This window comes from Drosophila navojoa, chromosome 3 (assembly GCF_054131105.1).
Source record: "Drosophila navojoa isolate 15081-1374.11 chromosome 3, UAZ_NAV_1.0, whole genome shotgun sequence".
Lineage (NCBI taxonomy): Eukaryota > Metazoa > Arthropoda > Insecta > Diptera > Drosophilidae > Drosophila > Drosophila navojoa.
In genome coordinates, this window is record NC_142891.1 from 18,265,851 (window position 1) to 18,279,554 (window position 13,704).

Genomic DNA, 13,704 nt, shown 5'->3' on the forward strand with positions numbered 1-13,704 from the left:
GCGTTATGCACTTAGGCACGACGACTAAGCTCGAGTCGAGAGTGTTCCAAAGAAAATGTTGCCAAATCAGCCGCAGAGCTGGGCAGCCGGGCAGCTGGGCAAATGAGGCGTGGCCGTTGGCTGGGTGGCCGGTCACATAAAAAGCGAGCGCTGCTGGAGAGCTGCTCACCAGACAACGACAACAAGGCGTGGCAACAACAGCAGCAGCTCAAAGCCTTCGAGGACAACTGAAACGAGGCGAAGATGGCGACAAAGCCAAGTCGAATATCCTGGCAGCTGGCGTGTCTGGCAACGCTTGCGGCTCTCGCGGCGACGACAAGCCTGCCATATCCCTACAGGCAGGACAATGCCATGGTTATAGGCGAGCCGTTGACTGGCAGCGACTTGGTCGATTTTCACGCCCACTTCGATGACCTGCAGCCGGCCGAGTCGAAGAAGCACGAGGAGTACGGCGAGGAGGGTGAATCGGAGTCGGGCGAGAAAAAGCACAGCGAGCACTACAAGGAGCATGGCGAGAAGAGCAAAAAGGGTCACAAGCATGCCGAGCACCATGAGAAGGGTGAGAAGGGCCACCACGACAAGGAGGGCAAGAAGGGCGAGCACGGCGAGGAGGAGGGCCACGAAAAGAAGCACAAGCACTCGGAGAGCCATCACAAGAAGAAGAAGAAGGGCGAAAAGGGCGAAAAGGGCAGCGAGTTCGAGGATCACGGCAGCTACAAGAAGGGGCACTCCATCAAGGGCAAGCACAACGTGCACAAATTGAACGAGGACAAAAAGGAAAAGAAATACTACGACGAGGATCATGTGGAGGGCGGCGAGGAGAAGCACGGCGGCTTCGAGGAGGGCAAAAAGCACAAAAAGGGCAGCAGCTATAAAAAGGGCGAGCACAAAAAGGGCGGCCACGACGAGCACTATGGCAAAAAGGGTCACAGCAAAAAGGGCCACAAGAAAAAGGGCCACCAGGGCCACAAGAAGAAGCACGAGGAGGCCAAGAAGTGGGGCCACAAGAAGGAGCACGGCAAAAAGGGCGGCGAGGAGCACAAAAAGAAGTGGCACAAGTCGCAAAAGAAGAGCAGCGAACACGATCACGGACACTAGCCGAGCGATGCTGCAAGCTCCCAGTCTATTCTAATTCTATTTCTATTTCCCATTAGTCGCAATAAAACATACAAACACATCCAGTTAAAAGTGCTCGAAAAGTTCTTAATTATCAACTGAAATTGGGTTTTTGTCAAGTGCCAATGCGATTCGAAGTGGACAGCAATGAGCGGAAAAACTTGAAAGTTTATATAGAGTTGAATTGAACTTCCCCATGAAGTTGAATTGAGGGATTGCGTGTGTCAATCGGTAAAGTAGTGAGTCAATCAAATAGTTAGCCATAATGTGGGTTATAGTCTTTGTCAGTCAATCAAGCAGCGCGTAATCAGCAAGTTATTAACTAAAGAATCAGTCAATCGAAGTTAGTCAGTCTTAATCAATCAATCATTTTGCAACAGAGAGGTAAGCCAGCTAGTCAATAGGCAATAGGCAATTCATATATCTGATAGTCCATTATTGTAGCTATCTAGCCAGTGAGTCAATCAGTCAGTCAATTAGCTAGTTGGTCAGTCAATCAATCATGTAGGAGTCAGTCAATCAGATTACTAATATATTCAACTATTAATTAATAAACGATCAGCCAGTTAATCAACATATAGTTGCATAGTGAGGGATTTGAGGAGCTAGTCAAACAGTCAATCAAGCAGTCAATCTATCAGCTTTTTAAAAAATTCAAACTGAACTTTATTTGTCTCTAAGTTACATGTACTCTCCAAGTAAGAAGTCTGTCAACTGTCAGTCAGTGGGCTTATTAATCAAGCAGACATAATCAATCAATTTGCACATCAATCGTCATCAATCAATCAATCATTTATAAATTTGTTGTAAATAGGTCACTCAATCAGTCACTTGGTTGTTCCACTAATCAAATATGTGTTCAGTCAATCAGGTTAAATTTTAGTCAATTGGCCAATCACAATCAAACATATAGTCATAGGGACAAGGAGTTACTCAGCCAATGAGTCAATCAATCAGTTAAAGATTTATTCCTGTCGTACGTAATACGTTAGTTAGTGAGTGAATCACTTAATCAATTAATATATCAATGCGCGAAGTAATAAATAAATTATTGAGTCAGTCAATTAGTCAATCAGTCGATCAATCATTTATTAACTAGTTAATTTGTTTGCATTTACTCAGGCATTCACTAAGTCACTTAGTCACTTTGGCTGGCAAGTTAGTTAATCAGTCACTGAGTTAAACAGTTACTCAGTGGATCAACCAGTGAAGAAGTCAGCAAGTTAGTTAATTACTCAATCAATCCATCAATCACTCAAAGCAGCTCGTGTGTATTCTAAAGGTTTTGCATCAGTCAAACATTCTGCCGCTTTGTCAGTCAGTTGGTTGATTAGTTAATTAGTCTGTGACTCACTCAGCTAATCAGAACTTACATGCTCGTCAGCAAGCCGGCTAGCCGCTGTCAGGCTTTCAGTCAATCGATTGATTGATTCAGTCAGGGACCTCAGCTCAGCATGCACAATGACAATTCTTGCTTTGTGATTGACTTTTTATACTCGAACCGGGTTTTCTCATAGTTTTTCCCAGCATGTTTAGCTCTTGCATAAGCCGGGAATAGAAATCGTTGTCAAGCAGTCGTAGATGCAGTCAATGCCGTGCCAGGCTTTGACCATAACGAGATAGATGGCGGCTCAATAGGGCCATAAGGTAAAAGCCGTGGCATGGCCTTGGTATTAGTCTAATTGCTGGCCAAGAGCAGCAGCAGAGATGTCGAATATGTAGATGGGGTCTGGAGTGGTCTCTGAACTGCCCCTCCACTCAGTTGGCTGTCAGTGGCAAAGCCAAGTTTAATCAACGTTGGCCAATTCTTTTCTTCTTGTCTTCTACTCTCTGGTCTATTTCTTATTTGGGTTTTTTATCTTTTCCGTTTTGTTGATTTTTTTTTTTTTTGTTCGTTATCTGATGATGCTGCAGTCAAATTAATTCAGCAAATTCAATAAAAACAAGCATCAAAACATGGCAAACAACTTGGCAGGATGAAGCTGCGGCTCCTGCTGCCGCTGCCGCTGTCGCTGCTCCTGCTGCTCCTGCTGCCGCTGCTGCTGCTCTCGTTGGCTCCGGCCATGCAATCAAAGAGCGCACAAATAAATCACCAAGCTAAAAACTAAAACCAAAAAGTGGGTGCTAAAGGGGGCGTGGCACATTGCAAATGGCGTATGGCGAATGGCTTAGGGGGCGATGCTGCACGGCCAAAATGTCAATGCAAATTTAATGGCTGACAATTTATATGCATGCCAAGTGACTTTTGGCCAACTACTGAACTTTTCGTGTTTGCGTTTCTCTCCCTGTGTGTGAGTGTGTGTAAGTCTTTTTATACCGCATACCCATTGAAATTGGCTATAGAACGATGTTATTCGCTTTGACAATCTCCAGCAAAATTGGAATTTAATTAGTTTCTAAATTAGGCAACTGACTGATTGTTCGACTGAGAACACAGATCTGCTTGTGAGGCATCTGTGAATAAATATAGAAAATACTTAAATATTTTTACACTAAATAATAAGTGGATTTTTGCTAGAAATCTTTGAATAATATCGGAAAATATTGTGTATAGACTCTTTTTTTTTGGATTCTCTTTAAACTTTTATTATGTAGAAAACAAACTTTTTATGTTAAGAATTTTCTTTTTTTTTTTTTAATCTGTAAACATTTCGCCAAATAAAAAATATATATGTATTTAACATTTTTCTTATATATATAGACTTAAACTTAGTTGGTCAAGGCTGAAAATAGATTTTTTTTTTATTATTCAACACTCACAACGCCCGTAAATTGCAAATTACTGTTTTTCTGGGAATCATAAAAAATCATGATTAAGGATAATATATACAGCGGAAAACTGAAATAATGATTTTCCATAGAACTGAGAATAAATTTGTGAATAAGTAAGTTTGCCTTTAACTCTCACTGGAAATAAACAACAAACAAATGCTCTTAGATTTATAGAGAGCTCTTAGATTTATAGAGAGAAAATACAAAAATATTTTATATATATACTTGGATGGAATTTTCATAGCAATCAAATATTCAAATTGAAGTCAACTTAATTATATTTAAGCAATTTACTATGAAGATAAACACATCTGAATATTTAACTTAATCCTACATAAGTGTGAAATATTATTTCTTATAATATAACTCAGAGACCAGAGCTCAAGCGCCAACTTCATAAATCTAATATACAAATCTTGTTTATAAATAAAATATATAATCAGCTTAGCTATAAAATATTGCATTACCCAAAAGTCAGAAAAGGAGATAGATATTTGCTCTGATCTAAAGCTCTATAATATTCTACCAGTTGGACACTAGCCTCGTGCACAGGTCATCTATTAGTCTGTCAGTGTTCACTCAACTCCACATCAACTTGTTGTATATGCAAAGGATATGCCGAACTAGCAGTGGCTGGCCGTGGGTGGGGCCGTGGCATGGCAAAAAAAGTTCCAAGGTGCCAAGTGGCTGTCAAACTTTTGCCTGTGCGCACTGAAAATCGAATCGAGTCGAATGAAATGAAATAGTTTTGGCCGTCGAAGCGTCCTTGTGTTGTCGCCATTGCCGTGACACATAAATTAAGGCAACGCATTGGCATGCCGCGACCCGGACCCAGACCCAGACCCGGGCCAGGACCCGTTGTCGGAGTCGTTGCTGCAATTGCAGTTGGAGCTTTGGAGCTGGTGCCGTAGACGTAGCCGTAGCCGTAGCCGTAGCCGTAGCCGTAGCCGTTGCCGTTGCCATTGCCGTGTGCATGTTAACATTAACGGGTTATTTACGCCGTGCTCGACATTTAAAATGCATTTCCTGCACTCCTGGCCTCGTCATGGGTAGCTCCTGGTTAGGCCCGAGCGTCAGCTAAATTGCTTTAAAGCGTGTATTTATAACGGCCCGCGAGAGCTTTATGGCGCTACCAGAGGGGCGCATAAATACGAAAAACCGCTGACGACAGTCAAGAGAAATGTAATGCTATATACACTATATACATGCATACATATATAGGCGTATATCTATGTGGGGAAAAAGTTTCTTGCCTTGAGGTGTTGAAAAGTTGCGCCGCAAATCTTTGGCATGCGATGATCCATCAAGTTCGAAAGATTCTTTCGGGACTGGTACTATATATAAATACGTGTGGATATTATATACTACTTATAAGTGCAATAATGTCAGTCAGTATATGCATATGTATATATACAAATTTAGATATAATATATAAAGTTTGAGAACTTAATTAAAAGTTGCGTAGTTCAGCTTTAAGCCTGAGCAGTGCATGCCGCTCTTCCTCTTTCTAGCTGAAGAATAGCTGCAGGCATGAAATTGATTATCAGTGGAATATTTCTTGTACATGATCTATTCTCTGTAATGAGCCAAGATCCAATAAGTTTGGCGTCTGCCTTCTTTACCAAGAAAAGTACAACTACTCGCTTTTTATTTTATTTTAATACATATTTTTATTCCTCAATGGATCAGCTGCAGGGGGAGATTGATCACCGGGACCACTTTTATAAAACTAACTCCTAGTAAACCAAATCTAGCCAAATAAAAAACTAATTCACAAAACAAAATATTTATGAAATATTCATGAAACCCCTATTTATCTGCTCTATGATTTATTTCTTTTGTTAATTTTTATACCTAAATATATGTTTATCTATCAATATATAGATCATTTATATGTTGATTCATCTATGTAGCAATTTATGTATTTATCTATATATACCTACCGTAAATAGGGTTTTACTTATAGATCTAATCATCTATCATATCTTATATATCCATCTATATACATATAGATTTAACTACTATATCTGCCCTTTGATCCATCCATTATATATCCATCTATCTACAAGTATTTCTAGCACATTTTTAACCATCTATCTATCTCTTTGACTCCATCTATTTACTTATTTTTCCTCCTTTCTATTTCTAAAAAATAATATTTAAATTTTTTCTATCTTTTCCACTTATTTATTTGTTTATATTTTGCTCAAAGAACTATTCAATTACAACAGAAACTGTAATTGATTCATATAAATTTACATATATATATGGCTTACACTTAGTAAAAGTTAATTTTGTAATTTTTATGTGGGGCAAATGTGTTAAATGTAACTAATATTTACACGCTCCGAGCACTGCTTGAAGCTGAGCAAACAGAGTCGGTTACATTTGTTAACGTTAACTGAAATGCTCTCCGAGCGAATACACATAAATGAAAATTGCATTTAAAATGTGTGCGAAAATGTGCTGGTGGAAATGTGCTAAGCTGCTTTAAAGGACATTCAAGGTGTTGCCGGCTGGCAGCTCCCATGGCCCGTTATGACAGTTGAAAGACGTTTTATGGTGAATGGAACTTAAGTTGGGTAGCTGTCATTACTGTTAAGTGTTATTTACCAGCACTAGCTGTTGCTGTTGTTGTTGCTGTTGTTGTTGCTGCTGTTGCTGCTGCTGCTGTAAGTGTCAGCCATTCAAGCTTGAGTCGTCATCATCGTTGTCGTCGTGGTCGACGGCGTCATTCCACATAAAGCCGGCTGGGAATCCTGTCCCCACTAGTCATTGCCTCGTTTATTTATGGCCACGTTTGACAAGCTTTAAAATGTACGCGCCAAAATCCGCTAAACTTTGATCGCACTTGCGATGTGTCTGCAGCCCCAAATCCCCCACGCAGCACAGCCACAGACAAAGCATAAGCTGCACGTGCAGCAGCTGCCTGCGCACCTGGCTAAAGGTCTCTGAACCACCTCTGCACTCCCCATTCCACTCCCTCGTTCTGTCTCCCTCTCTCTTTCACTCTCAGTGTGCTTTTGGCAGCAAATGCAGCGTGACAGTCTTGGCTTTTTCACTCAGCATACACAACATGCGGCTCACATGTGGGCGCACAGCGCAGGTGGGCGTGCCCCGTTGCAAGTAAACTTAATGCAACGCTTCAGAATTCAATAAAAAATCTTTTGTTTTCGCATTGAAAAACTTGTGCTTCGTCTCCCTCTCTCTCAATCTCTCTCTCTCTCTCTGTTGTTGTGGGCTAAGAGGGCATATGAGTTACCGGCAGCACCTTATCGACTATGCCACGCCCACCAGTCACTGTGGCAGCCGCCTGTACATGTCAGACTACTTGTGGTAAATTTACACGTACGCTGCACTTTTACGCTCTGCGTTTTTAGCAACATTTTCCTACGGGCTTTTCCACTTTTCAGCCAACTTACATGTGTGTGTGTGGCACGTATGCATTGTCTATACAATTTTAAATGATTTTGTGTGCGTGTGTGTGTGCGTGTATGTGCACGGCTTTTGATTAAGCTCATATTCGCTCGACGTCTGCTCGCAGATTTCGAGCCGAGCTTTAATATATTGCAGAAGCCATTCAAAATTATGCCACGAAATTTGTAAAATGAAAATTGAGTGAAACAGAAACAACAACAATAGCAGCAATAACTGCAAGTGAGAACAACAGAAAATAAATAAAACAAACAGCAGCTTTTGCTCTTAAAGCTAATTAATTCACAATGCGTTAAAGTCACATCGACGTGGCTTTTGGATTAAAATAAAAAAAGCAATCGACTCCGATTACATTAAAAGGGATATTAATACATACATATATGTCTGCTTGTACGTATATATCTGTAATTAAATGTAAAAGCCGTACAAAAGCGCAGCCTCACAATTAAATAATACGATATGCAAAGAATTATAGATAGATAATATTGAAATTCCTGGAATTTCATTTTTCTCTTGGTTAGTGTTTATAAACAATAAATATATATGGATATATAAATGGATACATAAATGTTCGCATTTATAGGTTAAACAAATGTAAGTAAACATGAAAATTATGAAATTTAATATTCACTATTTCATTTTTATGTAATCTAAAAGTAATATGTACTTATGTTAATATATGTGAATGTATTGCATATAAATAGTAAAATATATCTTTTTTTTTATCAAATATTTAATATTCCTTTGAGCGTTTTAAAGCAGAGCTTAATAATAATAATTTTATTTTGTTACGTTAAAAAAATTATGTTATTTGTTATTATTTTAGCATTTGAATTTATAAGTGTATATAGTATATATGTTTGTATATAAGAATAATAAAGATTTTATCTCGCCTTGATTAATTGATTGCATTGCCGTTGATTTTATGCAAAAAAAAAAAAAAAAAAAATAATAATAAAATAAAATAAAATAAAATAAATAAATAAATAAATAAATAAATAAATAAATAAAGAATTCAATAATAATAATAATATTATTATTAAAAAAATTATGTATATCTTAAAAATTTATTTAATGTAAATTAATATTATGTAAATAAAGCTAAGCAAATAATAATAAATAATTAACGTATTTAATAAAAATGGAGCTAAGCAGATAATTATGAATAATTATATAATTTAATTATTTTAAGAAATAAATAAATAAATAAATAATAAATAATAATACATATAATATAAATAAAGCAAAAAAAACAATCACGAATAATTCATTTAATATATGAACGAATACACTTCACTATGATGGTGTTTAGTTTCGTATTGATCTTTATTATTCTGAGCCTGGGTTTATATACCCAGACTCATGTATAATTTCAACCCTTAAATCTAATGTATCTATTGCTGAGTGTGTAAGGCTCAGCATTGGGCTATTACATATTCTTATCTTATCGCTGTGTGTGTAAGACTCCGCGTTGGTCTATTAGCTATTCTTATCCTATCGCTGAGTTTGTAAGGCTCAGCGCGCGTCTCCTTCGTAATCTGACTCTGGGGCTGCAAGGGTTGGTCTTCATTTATATACTTATGCAGTCCGTACATGTGGCCCTTATCGCTATCACAGCGCACTACCTGCTAGTCGCTGAGTGCGTCGGAGGCATGTATACGATCATCGTATATTCATATGTTCATGCCTGAACATATAAATCAAATATAATATAAATACAGCTAAGTAAATAATGAGGATAGATTATAATTATTTTAAGTGACATAAAAATAATATTTATAAAGCTAAGCAAATAGTGATGAATATTTTGGTCATATGAAAAGCTTTGTTTGATGATATAAAAGAAAAGGCATTGCAATGTCCAATGGACATGGTCCATACATTGTATGCACACCAAAGAAAAAACTCTCTTGACATCTCTCATATTTTCTCAACGATTTATTGTTGCTTTGCTCTTTAAGTCTTCGCTCTTAGCAGAGTATGGCGCAGTATTTACTATTCATCTATGCAAACTACTCAAGTTAGCTGCTATTTGTTGGTCTTGGCCACAGTCAACAGCTGTCGTCCGGCAGCCTCTGAGCCATTGCACAATATTTAACGAGATGAAGCGATCGACTGGCTTTAGCTCTAACAACTGCAATTGGCCCAGTTGCAGCATTGACGAGCTGCGCGAAATTGTGTTACGCGGATACACACACACACACATACACACATGTGTACACACACACCTGCACACAGTCTCAGAGTTTTGTAGCTTCATTCTTTATGTGTATTGATTTGAAATAAATCTCCTTGTAAGCTGTCCAGGCGCAGCTTTCTAGCTCCCACTCGAGCTCCACTCAACCTCCCCCCCTCCTCCAATCTTGGCTCTGCATTTCAGATTCCCCATATTTTTACCTTGTTCCGCTACAAATTGCAATGTTTGTTTGTTTGGTTTATTTTGTTCGATATTCTTTTTATTTTTGGTTTTTCGTTGTTCGTTTGCTTTTCCTTTTCCATTTCTTTGTTTGTGGGGCTTAGCATATAACTTACTGTCATATTTTCATCTAGCGTGGCTTCGCTTTTCGCAGAGCCTCCCTCGCCTCCTGCCACACCACGCCCACCTATGCTGGCTGCTATCTGCTCCACGCTTCGGCTTTTGTTATTATTGTGCATGCTTTCTATTCAATGGAGATTTTTCTCTCGTTTTTCCCCATATTTTCTTTTTGTTTTGCTAAAAGTTTTTGTTGTTGTTATTGTTGTAATTCTTTTTTTTTTGTTCTTGTTCGCTGAATGTCGGGTTCTTTGGGTACTTTTGCTTCTGGATTTTGTTAACTTTGTTATTTTTGCTTTACAGTTCTCTATCGCGCTCTCGCTCCCTCCTCTTCTCTCATTGTAATGTCGGCTGCTTTTGCTGCTATTCAATTTTCAATAAAATATGTAAATTTATACCGCATTTCGTTCTGCTGTCTGCTTTGGCTTTCGACTGACTCTGACTCTGGCTCTGGCTCGGCCTCTGCGGCTGCCTTTTATCTCGCTCAGCCGCCGCTCATCGACAACATTTGATAGCTACAAGTTATGGGCCACCCACTCGCCCCTCGCTTGCGCTGCCCTTGCGCCTGTCTCCCCGCGCCGTCTCTCGCTCTGCTTCTTCCGCCTAAGCAGCAAAGTATGTTATTAATTTCTAATTTGTTTATGGTTATTTGTGCACAAATCAAAGGGCGAAAGATTGAAACTTTGACTACGTTCGACTTCCCTGCAGTGCACAGCATTTTATGCTCCACGTTTCTTTTCCTTCTCTGCTCTTTTTAAGGTCAGGATTGTGCTGGGTTACTCGAATGTCATCCTTTGCAATTCCCAACAATTTTCTCTTGTAATTTGACCAACATTAGAGACTTCTCTTGTTGCTGTATCAAATGACTCTCTTTTAATTAAAAACTGTTTACATCTTGGGCTCAAAGCGCTTACCGAACGGGTTTATTGTGTACTGAGAGTTTATATTGAAAATGGAGCTGCTGATGTTGTCCTGTTTAGGTTTTTAACTACGGTAATAACGGACACTCTTGGAGTTGAGGTCTGGTAATTCATCATCTTAGTTTGGTAATGGAGCTTGGCTATATTTCTGGGAATTTGAATTTCTAGTTTTGCCATACTAATATAATAATATATTAATGAGGTTATTATGGAAATTGACTTAAGTTGAAATTTATTGAACTTCCTTTTAATGAGCAAATAATAAAATTCCATTGAATTGGGATTCGGTATTTGAAGTATTACCAACTTTAGGGCGTATCCAATGGATTATTCCGTCTTACTGAGAAAGGTTCGAGTTAAAAAAGTAATGCTAAAAAATCCATTGTCCGTGAATGGGTTGTCGAGGCCAATTGGGATCTAGATGCCGCAACAATTTATATTCGGCAATATAAATACGTATATCAAAATCATTTCCCAACCCAAATTTACAGCTCAGTGCCTAAGCTAAGCTGTATAAATAGCCTTACCAAAGCACTTAGAGCTGATTCACATAATTATTATTTGTTTTGAATATGAATGTTGATTAATAGGAAATGTATATATAGACAATGTCTATAGGAAGCCCTAAACTTTAACCGTAATACCAATGGATAGCGGTCTTTATTCAGTGGAATTATGTTCCATTGCTGCGTGCCTTTCCATTTCCATGAACTTCTTGAAATTCTCTGGGCAGCACAGCCTGAGCCTGGGCGTGATAATAAGTTAAGGTGAGAGAAATGTAATTGAGTTTGACTCAAGTGTGTTGGTATAGGCACGATTAATGGCACAGCGGAATGGGAAAATCAATCTGAAATTTAACCTCAGGAGAGAAGTTGTGAGTGCTTGACAAGTGAACGCCATAAAAGAGTTATAGATTAGGAATAAAGTGCTTAATGATATTGCTGATTCTTTGACTAATAATAACAACAATAATAATAATATTTACTATATATATTTTATCATTTTCTTGATACTAAAATAATGAATTAAAACTTAACTCTACAATAAATATCTATCAATGTATATTTACTTAAATTTTCTGATGAAACCAATTATTCATATTCAATGAATATTTTCAAATAAATGCCCATCTGAACTATTTTAGATTCTGTAGTAATAAAAACCTATTGTCGTCTTGGATGTCTTTTGTTTTGCAGCTAATCAAGTGAGAATGAAAATAATTAATGATTTAACTTCAATAGTCAGCGGCACAAGTCAAACAATCAAATCAAATCAAATCGAATGGAAACAGCAATGGAGATGAAGATGGAGCTGAAGTTGGAGCTGGAGATGGAGTAGGAGGAGGAGGAGGAGGAAACGGAATGTCATGACCATTTGTACGTCCGTTTGTCGGCTAGTCCGCTTTGTGTTTGGCTTGTGTACTTGTATTTGACTTTTGCATTTGCCAAACAACGCATTCAACATTCACTCATTCAGTCATTCATTCATTGTCATTCGCTTGCTGCGTATTTATTCATGCATTTGTTTGCCTTCTGACGCATGTTTCCGAAAAATTATGTGCAAACAAAGTTGAATTAAAACAAAAAAAAAGTAAGTATTTATGTACATATATATATATACATATATGTATGTATGAAAGTACGTATGAATATGAATAAGAAAATAAAGTAAAAATGTCAAATAAGCGCAAACTCAAACAAAAGCGAGAGCATCGAGGGAGTCAAAAAACCAAAACAACAAAAAACCAGTCCGCATGTGGCTATGGGGTGTAACAGACTGTGTAATACGCGCTCGGTGCAGTGTACAGTAAATGTGAGTTTTGAGCTGAGCGATAAATAAGATGTGGCATGAAATAGAGAAAATGAAAATATGGAAAAAGAAAAATAAATAAAAAATTAAAATATATGTATTTTATTTTAATTTTATTTAATATAAATTTTGTTTTCCCTAATTGTTACGTAGTTCTATGAAAGAATTCAATGGACTATATATTACATTTCTTTGAATTTAATTAACTATATTTTTATGGATTTATTATAGTGAATAGCAAATAATCTTTTTGCAAGCTAACGATTGCTTACAAGTTCTTCTTTTATGAAATTTAAATATTTATTGCCGCAGCTGCCATTTGCAGTGCTCTATACTTTAATATGCACAAAACGTGGACGTTGTAAACAGAACTTGATTTCCCACAAAGAAGCCAAAAAATTAAGTTGAGAAACAAACGAACAATTTACGCAAAGCAAAGTTTGCAGCGAACTTTGCACAAGACCTTTAATGAAATAAAATATTCCAGATGCTCCACCTCAAATTATAGTAGTCTACTATATAGATATTTACTTTAAATTCTGTATTTCAATTAAGTGTTTAGAAGATGTTCCATATAAGGCTTCATCTGTTTAAGAATTAAGAGGTCATAGAACAAATCGAATATACTTTTTTTACCTTCTGAACGGGTATGAATACTCATAAACACACACACACACACAAGCAAAGGCAATTTAATTGCGCGACCAACAACAAAGGGACTTCTTTTTGTTTAGCCAGCTAATGTTGTTGTTGTTGTTGTTGTCAATGTTAATTTTGCTGGCACAAGGCACAAGTTCATAAATAAGTATATGCATATAATTTTTCTTTTATTCTCTGCTAGACCCATTCAACAATAAATGCTGGGCGTGGCAGGCAAAAAGGCAGCAGCAGCAGCAGCAACAGCAGCAAGAACAAAAATATAAAAAAAAGCTCTGCTCAAGTTGCTTTCCACTTACTAAAACAAAAGTTAATTAAAATGCCTCATCATAATGCGAGGCCAACGGGAACACACAGAACAGACAAAAGTTGCAGGCAGTAAATTAGATTAGCAACAACAACAACAGCAGCAACAAAGACAGTCGCAACAACAATAAAGGCAACAAAAACAACGTTGACAAA

The 13,704-nt window shown here is 37.6% G+C and overlaps 1 protein-coding gene across 1 annotated transcript; it reads left to right on the forward strand.

Moving 5' to 3' along the window:
- The first annotated feature begins 27 nt into the window (after positions 1 to 27).
- On the forward strand, positions 28 to 1,171 carry LOC115563513 (uncharacterized). Its single transcript, XM_030386596.2, has one exon. The coding sequence runs from the start codon at positions 244 to 246 to the stop codon at positions 1,096 to 1,098; it is 855 nt and encodes a 284-aa protein (XP_030242456.2). The 5' UTR covers positions 28 to 243; the 3' UTR covers positions 1,099 to 1,171.
- Positions 1,172 to 13,704: the final 12,533 nt, after the last annotated feature.